At 42.2% G+C, this 19,578-nt stretch overlaps 1 protein-coding gene across 1 annotated transcript in view; it reads right to left on the reverse strand.

Annotated features, from left to right (window-relative positions):
- Nucleotides 1-2,614: 2,614 nt before the first annotated feature.
- ABAT (4-aminobutyrate aminotransferase) overlaps nt 2,615-19,578 on the reverse strand; it is a 122,851-nt gene continuing 105,887 nt past the window's right edge. Inside the window, exons 12-16 of the mRNA XM_084641821.1 lie at nt 17,569-17,706; nt 15,884-16,051; nt 15,191-15,337; nt 8,446-8,557; nt 2,615-5,071 (exon numbers count right to left, since the gene is read on the reverse strand). Coding sequence (XP_084497947.1) covers nt 4,950-5,071; nt 8,446-8,557; nt 15,191-15,337; nt 15,884-16,051; nt 17,569-17,706 — 687 coding nt within the window. The 3' untranslated portion in view covers nt 2,615-4,949. The remainder of the gene's footprint in view (nt 5,072-8,445; nt 8,558-15,190; nt 15,338-15,883; nt 16,052-17,568; nt 17,707-19,578) is intronic.

Here is a 19,578-nt window from a genome sequence, read left to right on the forward strand (position 1 = left end):
TTGTGTTCGCTTTTGGCAGTCTCACAGAGGCATATAGCTGCCCCCACTGCTATGCGCACCTGGAGAGGCTGGAAGAATCACTATTCAAATTCTGTACTCCCCTGACCCCCCGCCCCCCACCGAGGACAGCAGCTTTACTGCTCCATGGCCTGTGTGGAGAGTAGTCCTTACCTCCCCAAAGATGTCCTTACCAGTGAGCTGGAAATCAGGATCAAGATTTACTCCATAATGAGAAGCAGGCCTGGACATGGAGAAAACATGGACTCAGGGAAACCCATGGTGGGGAAAAAGGGGCAGTTTGCCCAGGAGTCCTGTTTGAGAGGGCCACCAAACCTAGTGGTGTTGCAAACTGTTGTATCAGATTGCAACATCACACACTGAAATTTGGCCCAGTGAGCCTGGGACACGAGGTGAGCCTTATCCTGGGGTGAGTATGGGGTGGGCTCACTCTCCAACCCCCTCCCCTCTGTGGTAATCTGTTTGGAAGGGTGGGGAGCCTCAGTTTTAGATTTTGCCCCAGGCCCTCAAATCCTCTGTGTGGCCCTGTATGGACTTTATACCTATAATAAATTTCATTGTATATTAATGAAGGGCCTGATCCTGCAATTTTATCCTTTTCACATTAAAATAATTGAATTAGTAAAGGGAGAGGATGGCTGGTGGGATAAGATAGATTACTCAGTACAAAAACACTTGAAATTGACCAAATAAAGTTCTACAAGAAATCGTGGTCTAAGAAGCACAAAGTATCCTTATCTAAACCTAACCTGTCAGATAAGAGCAATTACAGAGCAGCTGCCAAAGGAGGTCACTAAGGCATCATAAATGGAAATGTTCAAGAAGAACATAGGTGATCACAAGCATTAGCTCAGAGTTCATTCCACCTTTTAACATCTTTGGAGGTTCCATTTCTCATTACTTAGCTGCTCTCAATTATTCTAGTATTACTGATTTCTGTGACAGATTTACAACTGAGTGTCAAATGTTTTGCCTAGAGTCAAATAATTCCTAAAAACATACAGCACGTTAATGCAAAATCCTCTCTGCTGCACTGGTATGCAAGAGTAGAGGAAGAAAGATAAGGATTAGGGAACAAGCAGCAAGGTAGGACCTTATGAGTGCTACGCTGAAAGGCCAGCCAATGTGAGATTGCCATGTTCCTAAGGATATGTATGCACTTTGGGGTGGTGGTTTGAGTCTCAGCTTAAGAAGGCATCTCTGTACTAGCTATGATTGAGCTAGCACACTAAAAATAGAACACAGCCATGGAGGCACAAGGGGTGAGAGGGGCTAGCAACCCGACGTACATACCTGTCTGAGATGCTAGGCACATACTTGGGATAGCTACCAGCTCCTGCTGCCACAGCTACACACTGTTTTTAATGCATTAGTTAGATCAGAGCTAGCACAGTTATGTATCCTCAAGCTGGGAATTACACTCCCATCTTGAAGTGTTAAGACATACCTTAAGGGATGGAGGTGTAACCCTACCCCAATCAAATGGATTACATGCTGCAGTCACAGCAGCATGGTGTGCACAAAGTGCACTTTGCTTCTGCTTGTAGGAGCAACAAAGAGCATTTCCCAGGGCACCTTCAAACCTGTCCTGTGAAATCCTGCTATGACTGGGTAAAGTTCATAGTAGAATTTTGCAGGGAGTATGTCTGCTCCCTCCACTGTGCTGAACAGGGCAGGATTCTGCTCACTGATAATACTGTGAACATTGAGGTCTGAACTATCCCCATCTATGAAATGGATAATTACTTAGTTTTTTTTAAAATGCACCCTCAACACCCATAAGTACACCTACCTCGCTGGCGTGTTGTGAAACTTAATCAACTGATGTTGAGAAAACTACTGATTCAGAGAATGAAATGATAGTCATCTGGATGGTGCTCACTCAGTGCTGAATATCAATCAAAGACCTGTACATGAAAAGTCTGCTGGATAACATTAACATTTCTATCACAAATTCAAGAAAAACCTACAAATGTTGAGTTGTTCTGGAAGTGCTGAAGACTTTTCTTACAGCATTTTTACTTCATGTAGCAAACCTAGGACAATTGGCAAATAATTTAGTTCTCAGTGTTCACTTGCCTTGGAAGAATTAGCTATAATTTTCAGGGTTGTTTCCACACCTCGTCCTTGGCTCATTTTTGTGTGTGTAAAAAGAAAAGCAGTACTTGTGGCACCTTAGAGACTAACCAATTTATTTGAGCATAAGCTTTCATGAGCTACAGCTCACTTCATGTGTGTGTGTTGCAGAGGGAAAATCACCACCATTTAAACACATAACTCAGACCAACCCTGATCTGCAGTCTACTAATGCAGAGCCAGTAGGGGGAGTTCACATCATTCCTATGGCTTGGCTGAACTCAACGCTAGTGCAGTAAAGCAAGAGGAAATGACAAAGCAGTCGGTTGGCTTGTGATTCCTCTTGGCTTAAATACTAATGCAGCCGGAGGTATCACCTGACAAGAGTGGACTATGTGTATGGTGGACTATCCTCCAAAGAGTATATACAAATACAGAACTATATAGTGAGCATAACATTTGATTGTATATTTTTATTTTAAAAGTGTATCTCTAACAATAAAAAGTGCTACTGGAGGAGTTCAATTATAAATATTTTATTTAATAATACTGATTACACCGGAAACTTACTTATTTCATGGATTTGTGTACATTGCTACCAGTTACATCATGAAGTGCAGTTAGGTATTTTTGTTTAAACATTTGGCACGGTCCACAATATGCTGTAAACAATATTACTTTATTATGCTTAGGCTGCAGTGCTCTCTGTGTATGTTTTCTAACATAATCTGAACAACATACATTTTGCACAATTTTATACAGTTACTGAGTGTCAGTAAGAGTTATAAAAAACACCAAGAGTATTTATAATAAAAGTGAGGATGTGATAAGACTTCATTACTGGAACTTTGATTCTGTAAAAGTACAAGATTTGCTAAAGACGTTTACTAAAATCTACTGACTGATATGTTGAATGAACTAATTACCAAAATGTTGTCAAATGAGGAATTTTTTAGTTTGACTTTCTGCTTGATAGTATTATATCTGCTAGGATTGGGATGACAATGAGGTTTCACTGTACAGTTATTTACCAACCCTTCATCTAGTCTTTTGTAATCTACATATAATTCCAAGTTTTATCCTGACTTTTGCTGGCTAGTTCCCTAACTATGAACTTTTACAGATAATCATCAGAAAACTAACAGTCAAAAGCCCTGTCTACACTATGAAAACTCTGACCAATGAGTTTCAGAGTTCCGGTGTGTAGCACAGACAGGCTTACATGGATCTCCTTATTTTTAAATTAGCAGAAGTGAATTTCCTTGGTTGCTAGTTGGCAGTAATTATGAAAGTTACTTCTTAGGCAGAAATATTACGGTTTTCAAAACAGACCAGAAGACTTAGACATATCTTTCATTGAAATTATCAGAACTTGTGTCTAAATCTCTTATGCTGCTGAGCAGGTCTCAACCTAAATATTTAAGTGCTTCCACTGAATTTAATTTTTAATTCTTATTTATTGGCTCAGGACATGAAAAATTCACAAGTCAGTTCAAAATATTTTTCACCCTGAATGACGTTCAGTCATTATTCAGTCAAAATTCAAACGTTCCTTAGTGAAGAGAAAGGAAATACATAACAGCACTAGCTTAGCAAATCAGCTTCATGAAAATATTCTTTCTACTGGACAGAGGAAAGGCATATATAAAGGAGATACCCCAAAACAACTGTCTGATAGTGAACAGATTAACAGACCACTGACATTTATAGATCCTGTGATTTTCTAAAGGACCCTAAGCGTGAGAGAAGAAATCTACTAAAACAATAGAATTATTTTGCATTAGAGCTGTGCACTTGGTAAGGACTCCATCACAACAGATCTGATGTCAAGTAATGGCTTGGTACAAAACAATGCATCTGTGGTTTTGCAAAATACCTTGAATTAGAAATTTTGCTAAATCAATGGCTGCATATTATGGGCAAGCAGGTTAAATAATCCTGCAGCCCAACGCATTTTAGATTGCTAAAATAAGGCTGCAGTACATGCTTCATTTTATTTCCTAAGCTTCAGCAATTTGGGTACAGTTTTGTGTGCACAAGTCTCACTTTATACATTAGGAATAACTAATCAAGGGCCAGAAAGGAATTATTCCCCCCCGCTCACTTCCATGTACTACTCAACTGGCCAGATGCATCAATGCCTCTAAAGAACTAGGTATATGTCGAAGGCAGATCTGATGGTCCCTTGGTCCAGTCTGGTATGGCAGATGGTGTGTTTGTATTTATGGGACCACAGCTGGAAGTGATTCTCTGAAATACTGTACTTGGCAGTGCTGGAAAGCAGAGCTTGCTTTGAAACATCTGTTCTCTCCTCCCAGTCACTGTCAGACAGTGGCACTTTCTGCCTGGCAGACATCTCCTAAGCTTCTACCCCACACTCACAAGACCTGCTGCTTCCTCTGGACACAAAGCGGAGAAAGGAAAGCTACAGCATTTACCTATGAAAATATAGATATTATTGTGTTGTGTTTAAATAATCAAATATGCAAGGCAGTGCATGTCTGTAGAGTTATTCCTTGTTTCCTGCTCTGACCCAAGGCTGAAAACGGAGGGCAATCTAGCACCCAACAAGTGCAATATCCCCTGCAAACACACTGCTCAGAGCACAGGCATTTTAGATGCACTTGCTAGGGATCTGTGAAACTCCAAAGCTCTATGAGCATCCAGAGTTTCAGTTTAAAGCAGCTGGACTTGCTGGTAAGCATGGGAAAAAAACCAACAGCTTCATTTTATGAATTCACATTTTGTCCTGTAAGTGAATATATATATATATATATATATATATATATCTCAATTAAGTAAATTAATTTCGTTATCTTAGAGGACTGGACTGTTCAGTATAAGAAAGTGTGTGTTTACTTGAAGTCTGCTAAGATGTCACTGAAGACGTTCAGAAAGAGGTGCGCGTGGTGATCCTTGAAGATCAGAGTTGGGCGGAAACGGATCGATCTGTCACCACAGCCTCCCAGGACAACACCTAAGGCAATAAGATGTACCTTAGTGACTTCCCACTTTGTAGGATACACAGCACATACCATTCTTTCAGGATGAAGTTCATCCCAGTGCAAAGGGCCAATACAAGCTTCTCCACAGCACTGCAGACCCATGTAAAGCCATAAATGGGGTTTCAGTGGTGCAAAGGGGCCTGGAGCTGATCACCTGACACAACAACAAACATAAGCAGCACGGTAGCAGTTTGATGCTTCTCACCAGATGTTTGAAATGCGGGAAGTAGTCCTAGCAGTGACAAGGGAGGCCAAATAGTATCACAAAGAGACTGATGCTCAGGCAGTGACAAAGACTGAAAGCGAGCATTAATACTCTTAACACAGTCACAGCCTACATCACAGTACAAGATGTTTGCTAGTTTTCATCTTTGGTGTGATGTTTTTGTATTTAATACACTGTTAAGTACAGAAGGTCAAGAGTAACCATCCAAAGGGACTGGCCAATCATTGAATCCGTACTAAATTTTTTTTTTAAATGTAAAGTATTCTCCTGATTCTGAAACAATTTATCCATTCTCCCAATCAAAGGCTGCAGTACTGCTAAAATCTCTGTTGCTCAGCTGGGGCCATGTCTACACTACAGAATTTTGTTGACAAAATTATGGTGCTTTAACTAAACCGCTTTAATTAAACCACTACTGCATGTCCACACTATACTCCTTGTTTTGGCAGAGTGCACCCACACTAGCAACTCTTGCATCAACGCAGAGAGCAGTGCACTATGAGTAGCTATCCCACTGTGCAACTGGCTGCAGGGTGCTTTGGGAAGGGCTTGCAATGCCTCATGGGGCAGGTACAGTGTCACTTGATGCAAGTTTCTCAAACCCATTGTTCCATGGGCATTGCCAGCTGCTTTTCAACTGAAATGTTTGTGAGGGTGTGGGAGAGAGAGGGAGTATGTGACAGGGATAGGGTTGCCAACCCTCCAGGATTGTTCTGCAGTCTCCAGGAACTAAAGATTAATCTTTAATTAAAGATAATGTCATGTGATGAAACCTCCAGGAATTCATCCAACCAAAGTTGGCAACCCTAGACAGGGAGCGGGGGGGGGAGGAGGAGGAAGGGGAAGAAAGAGAGACAGTGCGTGTTGGGGAGTGTTTGAGCGAGTGTGGGGAAAATGTGTATGTGAGAGACAGACAGAATGTGTGTGAGGGAAGTGATTATGTCGGCATGCTGTCTAAGTTCAGACAGCAGCCGGAAACAACCAGTCCTGAGGCAGGGGGAGCGGAACACCCTGAACATCAGACATGCCTACTGCTTTCTTCTTAGTGCCAGAGAGAGCAGGATTCCACGTTCATGATTTGCTCTTTGCTGCAAGAGGGGAGCGGCATGTTCAGCTGTGAGAACTTCAAGGAGCTTTGAAAGGGGAGGGGTGCATACTTGTGTAGCTGTATGCAGGGCAGCAGAGTTCAAAACATTGAGCAGAGCGGTCACAATAGGCATTGTAGGATACTGGGGGAGGCCAGTTATGGCGACATAAACTGTAGCATCTACATGGATGCTTTCTCGCTTTAATTTTGCCACAAAAAGCTTTATGCCTCTCGTCAAGGTGGTTTTGTTTTGCCGACATAAGTAGCTTTTTAGTGTGTACACCTCCACTGTTTTGTTGTCAAAAGCTGCCTTCTGCCGACAAAACTGTGTAGTGTAGACAAGGCCTGGTCCACACCCACCCACCCACACCTACCCTACAGCACTAACTAGTTTTGAAGTGGCCCTGAAAGTGTTTCTCCTTCAGCTTTCTCGGTTGGCTCACTTTTCATAAGCAAGGAGGATGTTGATTTTCTTTTATAGTTTTCTAAAATGTTAGTCTGACAGTAATTTCAGCAGAGGGACAGCACCAAGTTCATGAATACAATTGTCTGCTCTATGTGTACCATTCTTAAGCTACCTTAGTCTTGGACGGCTAAGAATTCATAGAATCAGGGGGATGTTTAAAACAATAAGGTAGGTTGCATTTTAAATTTGGAGTCTCTCAGCAATGAAAATCTCTCTCTAAAGCTTGGGTGGGAAAAAATAAATTCCCACAAAGAAGATCTGTCTCGTCTCTAAAGTACAATAATTGCTGGTACTTTTGTTACTGTTTTAGGGAGCTTCAAGGGTTATTTCATCACTGAGTATTGCATAAAGTTAATAGCTTTCACCCTCCCCTCCTCCCCCATTCTGGGATTTAAATCTTTTTCACCTTTTGCATCTTAATTTGTCTGAGTCAGTTCTATAAGCAGGATGTACAGATAGACTTTCTGAAGCCTCAAATTTAATAACAGGCATTTCCCCAAAACCGTATTTATTTTAAAACTTATAATGTTACAAAGATTTTCATTGCACAGGAGTCTTATTTTATGGAAATGCAAGATCACAGCCCTAATGCCTAATGGAAATTGTTTTACTGTTTCAGCTTTTACAAAGAAAAGGTTTTGCTCCCCAACCCCACATGTCAACATAATACTAGAATTTAACAGTCCTCTAAAAAACCACTGTATAATTGTATAAACCTAAAGATCTACAGTGACTAGTGATTTGGGGTGCCTGACTTGAGACAAATTAGAAGGAACCTTATTTTCAGAGGCTGGGTGCTCAGCACTTTGTTTGAAATTCAGGCCCCTTCTAAGGTGTCTCAAGTTGGGCACCCAAAAATCACTAGTTACTTTTGAAAATCTTGACCAGCTACAGATACACTTCTATAGACGATCTATTATTATGAAATTATAGTCTGCATAGTTGTATAAACTGTGGTATGTCATGACATAAAATGACAGTTCTATAAACTATAAATTGTTGTAAGCTACACTGCAAGAAGAGTGGATTATATAGGGATATATACACACACACTCGATTATGTGATTTTCTATACACAAATAAATTTTGAGTATTACCAGCCTAAATAGAACATTCCACTGTTATAGAAAAAAGATCTCATTTTCTAATTAAAAAATTAAAATTATAAATGGCATTATAAAATATTACTCATACATACATGATAAATTAGTGTGGTGGTGTAAATGTATTCACTAACAAAAAAAGCCTTGGTAGAACTAACCTCTATTTTAATATAAAAATTAAAATCTCCACTGAAGTGTTAGGCTGTATGTAGAACATTAGGGGAACATTTCTGTTGTCTTACATCCCGAATGTGGAAACAACCTGAGGCTTTGGCATCATGCTTATGGAAATAGTATGTTATTTCCTCAGCCAGGGAAAACACAATTTTCTGGAACTTTTTCATTCCCTGGTGCAACATCCGTGTGACATTGTCTATGCGCCACAGGAGAAAAATCAAATGCATGCGGGGATGTGATACTGAAAGCCACTCTCCCGCATGACATGTGGACAGACTTTATCATACCTTTATTTCTGGCTATTGCAATTAGCTTGGTCCTGGTTGCATCATTTGGAGTGTCAAACGAACAGAATGTCCCTCGCCCTCTCGCTCTGCTGATGAGATGGGGGTAACGAGCCTAGAATAAAGAGTTATGGGAGCATTACTTCTACATCTGCTGTCAGACCTTTCCAGCAGAGACTCCAGGACATTCTGCTGGTGAGCTGTGCACCTTGGGATTCTGACACGTGGAAACTCTGCCTTCTCAGTATCTGCAGCCACGGAAATACTACACAGTTTTAATTTCTGACACAGGGTCCTGTGACCAATTTACCAAGCTACAATAACTGCCTGGTGTTGCTGGAAAGTTTAGTAACTAGAAACTTAGATGTCTATTCCTGTTAGAAATGTGTGTTCTCTCTCATAAGGACATAAAGGAGTCTGACAGAGTTCACCCCACAGAACAGGATCAATAGGCAATATTTACTTGGATTTTTAAAATGCACCCATCCTGTACATTTGGGATACTGCCAAGGCAAATAAGAACATAAGAATGGCCACACTGGGTCAGCCCAGTATCCTGTCTACCGACAGTGGCCAGAGGGAGTGAACCTAACAGGTAATGATCTAGTGATCTCTCTCCTGCCATCCATCTCCACCCTCTGACAAACAGAGGCTAGGGACACCATTCCTTACCCATCCTGGCTAATAGCCATTAATGGACTTAACCTCCATGAATTTATCCAGTTCTCTTTTAAACCCTGTTATAGTCCTAGCCTTCACAACCTCCTCAGGCAAGGAGTTCCACAGGTTGACTGTGCGATGAGTGAAGAAGAACTTCCTTTTATTTGTTTTAAACCTGCTGCCCATTAATTTCATTTGGTGGCCCCTAGTTCTTATATTATGGGAACAAGTAAATAACGTTTCCTTCTTCACTTTCTCCACACCAATCATAATTTTTTTACCTCTATCATATCCCCCGTTAGTCTCCTCTTTTCCAAGCTGAAAAGTCCTAGCCTCTTTAATCTCTCCTCATATGGGACCCGTTCCAAACCCCTAATCATTTTAGTTGCCCTTCTCTGAACCTTTTCTAATGCCAGTATATCTTTTTTGAGATGAGGGGACCACATCTGTACGCAGTGTTCAAGATGTGGGCGTATCACGGATTTATATAAGGGCAATAAAATATTCTCTGTCTTATTCTCTATCCCTTTTTAAATTATTCCTAACACCCTGTTTGCTTTTTTGACTGCCTACTGCGTTGACGTCTTCAGAGAACTATCCACAATTACTCCAAGATCTCTTTCCTGATTAGTTGTAGCTAAATTAGCCTCCACCATATTGTATGTGGGGTTATTTTTTTTTTTCAATGTACATTTCTTTACATTTATCTGCATTAAATTTCATTTGCCATTTTGTTGCCGAATCACTTAGTTTTGTGAGATCTTTTTGAAGTTCTTCACAGTCTGCTTTGGTCTTAACTATCTTGAGCAGTTTAGTATCATCTGCAAACTTTGCCACCTCATTGTTTACCCCTTTCTCCAGATCATTTATGAATAAGTTGAATGGGATTAGTCCTAGGACTGACCTTTGGGGAACACCACTAGTTACTCCTCTACATTCTGAAAATTTACCATTTATTCCTGTCCTTTGTTCCCTGTCTTTTAACCAGTTCTCAATCCATGAAAGGATCTTCCCTCTTATCCCATGACAACTTAATTTACGTAAGAGTCTTTGGTGAGGGACCTTGTCCACATGTTTGTTGACCCCCTCAAAGAACTCTAATAGATTAGTAAGACATGATCTCCCTTTACAGAAACCATGTTGACTTTTGCGCAACAATTTATGTTCTTCTGTATGTCTGACAATTTTACTAGTTTCAACTAATTTGCCCGGTACTGACATTAGACTTACCGGTCTGTAATTGCCAGGATCACCTCTAGAGCTCTTCTTAAATATTGGCGTTACATTAGGTATCTTCCAGTCATCGGGTACAGTAGCTGACATAAAGGACAGTTTACAAACCATACTTAATAGTTCCGCAATTTCACATTTGAGTTCTTTCAGAACTCTTGGGTGAATGCCATCTGGTCCCAGTGACTTGTTACTGTTAAGATTCTCAATTAATTCCAAAACCTCCTCTAGTGACACTTCAATCTGTGACAATTCCTCAGATTTGTCACCTACAAAAGACGTCTCAGGTTTGGGAATCTCCCTAACATCCTCAGCCGTGAAGACTGAAGCAAAGAATTCATTTACTTTCTCCATGATGACTTTATCGTCTTTAAGTGCTCCTTTTTGTATCTCAATCGTCCAGGGGCCCCACTGGTTGTTTAGCAGGCTTCCTGCTTCTGATGTACTTAAAAAACATTTTGTTATTACCTTTTGAGTTAAGTAGTTAAGCCACGGTGGCTCTTTTTTAGTTCTTTTACTGTGTTTTTTAATTTGGGGTATATATTTAAGTTGAGCCCCTATTATGGTGTCTTTGAAAAGTGTCCATGCAGCTTGCGAGGATTTCACTCTAGTCACTGTACCTTTTAATTTCTGTTTAACTAACCTCCTCATTTTGCATAGTTCCCCTTTCTGAAATTAAATGCCACAGTGTTGGGCTGTTGAAGTGTTCTTCCCACCACAGAAATGTTAAATGTTGTTATATTATGGTCATTATTTCCAAGTGGTCCTGTTATAGTTACCTCTTGGACCGGATCCTGCGCTCCACTCAGGACTAGATCGAGTTTTGCCTCGCCCCTTGTGGGTTCCTGTACCAACTGCTCCAAGACGCAGTTATTTAAAGTATCAAGAAATTTTGTCTCTGCATTTCGTCCGGAGGTGACATGTACCCAGTCAATATAGGGATAATTGATATCCCCTACTATTATTGAGTTTTTTCTTTTGATAGCCTCTCTAATCTCCCTTAGCATCTCATCCTCACTATCACTAGCCTTGTCAGGCGGTCGATAATAGATCCCTACTGTTATATTCTTATTAGAGCATGGAATTACTATCCATAGAGATTCTGTGGAACATGTGGATTCATTTAAGATTTTTATTTCATTTGATTCTACATTTTCTTTCACATATAGTGCCACTTCCCCCCCCTCCCCCCAACGACCTGTTCTGTCCTTCCGATATATTTTGTACCCCGGAATGATTGTGTCCCATTGATTGTCCTCACTCCACCAGGTTTCTGTGATGCCTATTATATCAATATCCTCCTTTAACACGAGGCACTCTAGTTCACCCATCTTATTATTTAGACTTCTAGCATTTGTGTACAAGCACTTTAAAAAACTTGTCACTGTTTATTTGTCTGCCCTTTTCTGATGTGTCAGATTCTTTATGTGAATGTTTCTCGTCTGATCTGGCCCATACTTTATCCTCTTTCATCCCCCCTACTGACTAAAACCTAGAGAATCTCTATCAATAGACTCTACTCGAAGAGAAGTCTCTGTCCAATCCATGTGCTCCTCTGCAGCAATCGGCTTCACCCATCTCTTAGTTTAAAGACTGCTCTGCAACCTTTTTAACGTTAAGTGCCAGCAGTCTGGATCCACTTTGGTTTAGGTGGAGCCCATCCTTCCTGTATAGGCTCCCCCATCCCAAAATTTTCCCCAGTTCCTAATATATTTAAACCCCTCCTCTCTACACCATCGTCTCATCCACGCATCGAGACTCTGACGCTCTGCCTGCCCACCTGGCCCTGCGCGTGGAACTGGTAGCATTTCTGAGAATGCCACCATAGAGGTCCTAGATTTCAGTCTCTTTCCTAGCCGCCTAAATTTGGCCTCCAGGACGTCTCTCCTACCCTCCCTACGTCATTGGTACTTACATGTACCACGACCACTGGCTCCTCCCCAGCACTACACATAAGTCTATCTAGATCCACAACCTTTGCACTAGGCAGGCAAGTCACCATACAGTTCTCAAACCCAGATATCTAGGTTTCTAATGATCAAATCTCCCCTTACTAACACCTGCCTTTTCCTAATGACTGGAGTTCCCCCCCTCCACCCCCCCCGGAGAGGTAACCTCAGTGCAAGAGGATACCCCAACATCATCTGGAAGGAGGGTCCCAACTATGGGAAGGTTTCCTTCTGTTCCCGTTGACTGCCCTCCTTCTCTGGGCCTTTCATCCTCCTTAACAGCGCAGGGACTGTCTGACCGGAGGTGGGACAAACCTACAGGGTCCTGGAAAGCCTCATCAACATACCTCTCTGCCTCCCTTAGCTCCTCCAGTTCCGCCACCCTGGCCTCCAAAGCCCGTACACAGTCTCTGAGGGCCAGGAGCTCCTGGCACCGAATGCACACATACGCCACCCGCTCACAGAGCAGGTAATCATACATGCTACAGCAAGTGCAATAAACAGGATAACCCCCACTCTGCTGCTGGGCTTCTGTCTGCATTTTCTCCTACAGTTACCTAGGTTAATGATAGGGTTTTTGTTTAAATCAAGAAGTTTTGATTATAGTTTAGTTTAAAGGTTTTGAAGATTGGCAAGTGTACCTCGCCCCCTTCCCAACTCCTTCTCGAAACTCCCAGTTAGCAGTCCCTGGTCGCAAAGCTCCCTGGTCACTTTTTCACTGCTTCATAAAGCCCTGGCCTTCTTGATAGCCCTGCACCCTGACTAAGGCTCAGCCAATGAACAGAGGCTTCTGGATTTCGAACCCTGTTTTGAAGCTCACAGCTTCCAACTGCCGGCCACAGCCCACGGTCTGAGCACAAACCACTTACTGAATGGTGCTAGAAACCAGCTTATCTTCATGTTGCATAAGCTGTAAGTTTTGCTAGACACAAATATATTCTGTTGCTAAAAATACATATACACAGTAGTAGGTATGTTCAACCCCTTGCCCATTATGATGCTTATTTCTAGTGAAGTGGTAACTTTGTTTTCTAAGTGAGACTAGCAAGAGTTTAGCTCTTTATTCCCCAAGGAAGCATGCACCACTGTGTGGCTGGGACATAGCCTTTTTTAATGAAAAGAGAAAAATGAAAAGGGCAACAGCAGGGATTTTTGTATAGAAAGAAAAATCTCACTCCCCAATATAAGAGCATAAGAACTGGCATACTGTGTCAGATCAGGGTCCATCTTGCCCATATCCTGTCTCCAACAGTGGCCCAATAGAACTTCAGGGGGAGTGTACAAAACAGGGCAATTACAGAATGATCCACCCCTGTCCTCCTCCGGTTTGTGGTAGTCAGAGGTTTACAGTTTCTCTGAGCATGGAGTTGCATCCCTGATCATCGTGACTAATAGTCATCCTCCATGAACTTATCCAGTTCTTGTTTGAACCCATTTTATTTAATATGCACCACACTTTGAGGAGATGACCTTATATACGACTGTCTCTATGCAGCACATTGAACTAGTGTCTGGTATATTCTATAGGACTGCTTTTAATTAAAAAACAACAACCCAACCACCCATGATCAATAGTTTAGTACAGAAGCTGAGGCAGCGAGATCTGTCATGTCCACAGACTGAACCCATCATAACTCAGCTTCAGGACACAAATCCTGCAAACTGAAGTTAAAGAGTAAACAATTTTAATTTACCCCATAAATCTCAAAGAAAAGAAACCACATGGTCACTTCTCCCTGTCTGCTTGGACAGGATCATTAATGAGTAGCTCCTGAGGGAGAACAGCAGTTAACCATTTGCAAACAAATGTGCTGGTTGTACTCCTCTTTGTCCACCCACTATTCACAGATTAATCATAAGATCATAGAATATCAGGGTTGGAGGGACTTCAGGAGGTCATCTAGTCCAACCACCTGCTCAATTGGACAAACACTTCCCCTATCTTAGTCACACAGCTTCTAAGTGCCAATAGATTCCTATATTCCTAGCATTAGCTTAGTATCTCACAGTAAATAACCATTCAAAAACCTTTTGTGCTAGTACAGACTGGCCTGATTATTGTAAAAGCGTCAGTAAACCCAGATTTTATTTGTATTAAAAACAATTTCAGTGAATGCACCAGGATTTTGAGGTGGGCCCAATCCTGCACTCTGCTGGTGATCACAATGGGGCTCAGACACTGCTGAGCAGTGCGATAAAGACCTCAGTCAATAAAAACTCTAATACTTGTGATGGAAAAGGCCCATCATCTCTTCATTTTCTTGTCTAGAAGACAAGTGGGACTTCTGTAGTACAAGGAGATATTTAACCTTAAAACAATAAAACCAGGACAATTAAACCTGTGTACACTGATGGTACACCACACAGTAGAACTCAGACTCATAGACTAAGGCCAAAGGGGACTATCTTGATCATCTAGTCCAGAGGTGGGGTACCTACGGCAGGCCAGAAGCCCCAATCCTCGGGCCCCCACATCGCACTGGAGCTGTGAGTGCTAGTTCGCCCCGCCAGGCCCTTAAAAGTCCGGTCAGCTCCATGCCGCTCCCAGAAGCAGCCGGTATGTCCAGCCCCTAAGCACAGGGGCAATCAAGGAAACTCTGCATGCTGCCCCCGCCCCCAGCACCAGTTCCGCAGCTCCCATTGGCCGGGAACTGTGACCAATGGGAGCTGTGGGGGCGGCGCCTGTGAACACAGCAGCATGCAGAGCTGCCTGGCTGCGCCTCTGCCTAGGAGGTCGGACATGCCGGACATTTCCGGGAGAAGCGCAGAGCCAGGGCAGGCAGGAAGCCTACCTTAGCCCTGCTGTGCCGCCAACTGGGAGCTGCCTCAGTTAAGTACTGCCCGGCCAGAGCCCACACCCTGAACCCCCTGCCCCAGGTCGGAACCCCCTCCCGCACCCTGCAAGTTACCTGCAAGTCCAGCAGCCCGGCCAGTAGAGCTTTCCCTGCATGGGCTGCATTGTTTAGAAGGTCTTCCCTCTTAATAACATTAAGGACTTCAACAAGCATGAGGTTCTTGGCGGGATCTCCAAGCCAGGTGTTAAAAATCCGATATGGCTGGAGGGAGAGGGGAAAAAAATTGTGGAAGATGGTGAGAGGCAATTTGAATCAAAGCAATGCTGTACACAAAGGAAAGTGAATACATGGGTGTCAACAAACATCTGGGGCACCAGAAATGAACACTCGGTGCCTCTTCTGTGTTGTAGGAACAGAAAGCCTGCCCAGAAGGGAGCAGATCCACAGCATTTAAGAAGAACCAGGGAGAAGCCACTCTGCGCAGAGAATGGCACACTGTCCTTTGTAACCTCACTGAAATGGATGTGTGTGTAACTGAGGCCATGTGCTTGTGGGATTATACAGAGTGTGTCAAATAACAGCTCCATCCCACTCAGATATGTCATGCGCATTGCCACATATCGGATGAACTCAGTTGCAGGCCAGCTGAGTTTATTAGATATGCAGCAATACTGCTCACCAGGCATTTGAGAACAGAAGCATGTCCCAAGGTTCAGCACATTGTAGAATCATTCCCAGAAATTGGTCATCTTCCTTCACTCATTAATACTTAGGACTACAGAGTCCAAGGTACACTAAAACACTTACACCATCGGGCCTGAACTCCTCCTTGTGAAAAAATCCTCCTGTCATCATCTTCTTACTAAACGTTACCACATCAGCTGGGTCATCTAAGCCCCAGTGTTCATGGGCCCAAAACTTCCCAGTGCAGCCGCCTCCTGTCTGCACCTCGTCCACCAGAAATGCACAGCCATGCTGTTCAGAAAGATTGAGAGATCAGGGAACTTGAATCCATGTTTCCAAAACAAATATTCACCTCTCTTACTAAATACATAAATACTAAGAGTTAAGTAATAGTGCACAGAACAATATGTCAGGAGAACTGTTCTAAACATCCCTTTCATGTCAGTCTGTGAACAGTTTATCTTTTACTACATCATCAAAAGAAATTCAGCTATTTTTCAGGAAGATACACAGTAATCTGGTTTTTATACAAGCTTGTGAGGACAACAGAGAAAAGAACCATATTTTATGTAGACTGTCTCAAAACAATTATATGGGATATTAGGGGGGTAATTTTCAAAAGTTCAAAAAGCAGTTAGACTTTAAATTCCCAATGAAAGTCAATGGGAGTTAGGAGCCTAACTTCCATTTGTGCTTTTGAAAGTTTCCATCTACAACACTGGGGGCCAGTCACGTTCGAGAGAGACAGGCAACATCACAGCACATCTGTTCTGTAACATAAAGCACTTTGGAATGGTTGGCCAATCAGGTCACCCTGATTAGCTGAAAATTCCAGCCCTTTAAAAAAAAAAAAAAAAAAGATGTTACTTGCAATGGACTACTCCAGTGATCCTGTGCAGGCAGGGACATTTTGAAAAGTCACATTAAAACAGATTACTAAGTGTGTTCAACACAGTATTGTTACAACATTGGCACATCCTCAGTTTGGGCAAGACAAAAACTGCTGGATTTAGCCTCATCTAAACCGCTCAAATGATGCCACTATGAGAAAAATGAGTGGGCAGTGAGAGCACTTGTTAACAAAGGGAAACTATGCTGCTTCATCCTACAGAACAGGGTTACCCAAATGTCATTAACATGTTTTTCCATGAACACACTTTCAGGTTTCTCCCCCAGAACCTTTACAAGAAGAAAATGAAAGGTTGGTCTCATCTCCCCTTTTAAATGGCTCCCATGACATTCCAAATGTTATAAAACATCTTGTCCATTTTTGTCATTTACTGGTTCATCTGAACTTACATCTGGACTCAACTTCTGCTTTTACTTTTGCTGGGTCTATATTTGCAAATACAAATGTTCCAAAAAGAAAAATACTTCTTCACCATCCCAACTACTGTTCCTGGAATTGTGTGAGCCTCTCTATGGAAGTTAGCTTTATAGCTTAAGGAACACTGATGAGGAACCAGGATTTATCAGACTAGACCAATCCCTCGGACTCCCTTGAGAGTGGGGGAATTTATTCAATAGAACAAGTCACTGCTAACTCTCTGAGAACACTTCAAATGGAACAGGATGTGTTACTGTGCTGCTGAAGAGGCACTGATGGGTCTGAGCACATACACATCATTGCCACCAGTGCCATTTGAGAGGTCTGCTAGGATGTTTGGACAATTATGTTAGTCTTCAGAAGGGGATTACGAGAAACCCATTGAAATGGTCTGGAGAAAATGCCAGTTAACTTGAGAAGCAGGAATGAAGTCTTGCAAACTCAGCTAACCATTTAGTGGACCTCTAAATGTTTGATTTACCTTTCTGGTAATGTCCCGTAGCTTCCTGAAGAAGTCATCTGAAGCATGATTGTCTCCCCCCTCTGACTGAATTGGTTCAATGATTATTCCAGCAACAATCTTCTTCTTTTTCCTGTACTTTACAATCAGATCTTCCACCTGTATATCAAACACGGATATTACATTTTCCTCCCACGATATAATGGCAAGTTTCCTCCCAGGAAAAACTAGTCCTTCCTGGCACCAGAAGCTGGACTTCTTTGGTGCAAAGATCACTGGTGGCATCAAAAACCACAAACATTAACATGAAAGAATTAACATGTGGTTGCTGAAGAAATTAGGATTGTTACGTACTTCTTAATTTGGATTATTGTTAAAGTGCTATAATTTTAAACCATTTTAACCCAGCTCACATTAATTTACAATAATGCTTGTTTGAAAGTTGTAGCAAAACTGAGGGAAATAATGGAAACCACTTTAGTTTATTAAGCCACTCAAATGATGCTGAAGAAAAATCAGTTACATATTGTGCCACTAAGTGAAACCCCATCTAATCATTTTGAATTATTAGTATTACAAGGAAATATACTGCAGATACCTTGAAATTAAGCAGATTAAATAGTGCAGAACTTTTGTTGCTGAGAACATTTTATAGAAAAATGTTAATTAATCCCAGAGTACCAGTTGTTGATGGTTCGTAATATAATTTGTGTCTGGAAATTTCCGCTCCAAGCTTCCTGGGGCTGGTAACAGCTTATGCTATTTAAAGTGACATTTTTCTGAAGGTGCTGATCAGCTATTATAGGGCCTTTCAAACAAATCATCATCTCTTTATAATCTTTAAGTTTGTGAATTGATCCTTTGCATCCTTGCTTTCTCCACTGACATGTTGGTTTTTTGCTGTTTGTCATAACAGCATGTATCCCAAAAGCATTTTGCTATGCAAGTAGTTTTTCCTGATTGTATCCAGGTTTGAATAAAAACTCACTCCAGTGTAACCCAACATGTCCATCTGAACGATCCTGCTGCGGAGTGATAGTGCTTCGTTTAGGACATCCTAGCCTGTTGAAGTGTAAATAGTTATGAAGTCTCAAATTCATCATTGTTCTGTTTGAGATCACAGAGCTGCTATGCCTTGTAACCCTCTGCAGTCTCCTGTAAGGGCATGCTTCCAAGTGATGGCTTGGGGCCTCCACTTCACTGCCACTCTCAGGGCAGGTCTACACTACAGCACGGATTGACACTCTGAGATCGAGCCACCTGCGGTCGATTTAGCGGGTCTAGTAAAGACCCACCAAATCGACTGCAGATTGCTATCCAGTCAACCCCTGTACTCTACCCCGACGAGAAAAGTAAGGTAAGTCAACGGGAAATTTTCTCCCATCGACCCCCGCGGTGTAGACTCTGCGGTAACTCGACCTAAGGTACGTCGACTCCAGTTACATTATTCATGGCTCCTTTATCAGGGCCAATTTTGCTTGGCTCCTTGCAGGAGTATTCTCTCTTGGAAATTCTATAACCACAAAATCTATGCAGTGACAGAGTTCAGCCTTTTCAAAACAAACTACTACTTATTAGTCAGCAAGAACACAGCAGTCAGAGAAATGGGTTAAAATAACAAATAAGGCTGACATGCAGGAACCTTACTCATAACTTGCAAGGAGAGAATGAATTTTAAGTAAGTTCCAATCAGCCTAGACATTCCTACTCTTGGGCTGGGAGAGACAGCCCATGCAGCATACTCTCAGGGTATGTCTACACCGCAATTAAAAACCCATGGCAGGCACATACCAGCTGACTCTGGTTCGTGTGGCTCAGGCTAAGGGGCTGTTTAATTGCAATGCAGATGTTCGGGCTCAGGCTGCAGCCTGAACTCTGGGACCCTTCCACCTTTCAGGGTCCAACAGTCCAGGCTCCAGACCAAGCCTGAACCTCTGTACTGCAATTAAACAGCCCCTTAGTTTGAGCCCGAGTCAGCTGGCATGGGCCAGCTGCGGGTTTTTAACTGCAGTGCAGACATACCCTCGGTAT

The sequence above is a fragment of the Lepidochelys olivacea genome (assembly GCF_965140295.1).
Source record: "Lepidochelys olivacea isolate rLepOli2 genome assembly, chromosome: 10".
Classification (NCBI taxonomy): Eukaryota; Metazoa; Chordata; order Testudines; family Cheloniidae; genus Lepidochelys; species Lepidochelys olivacea.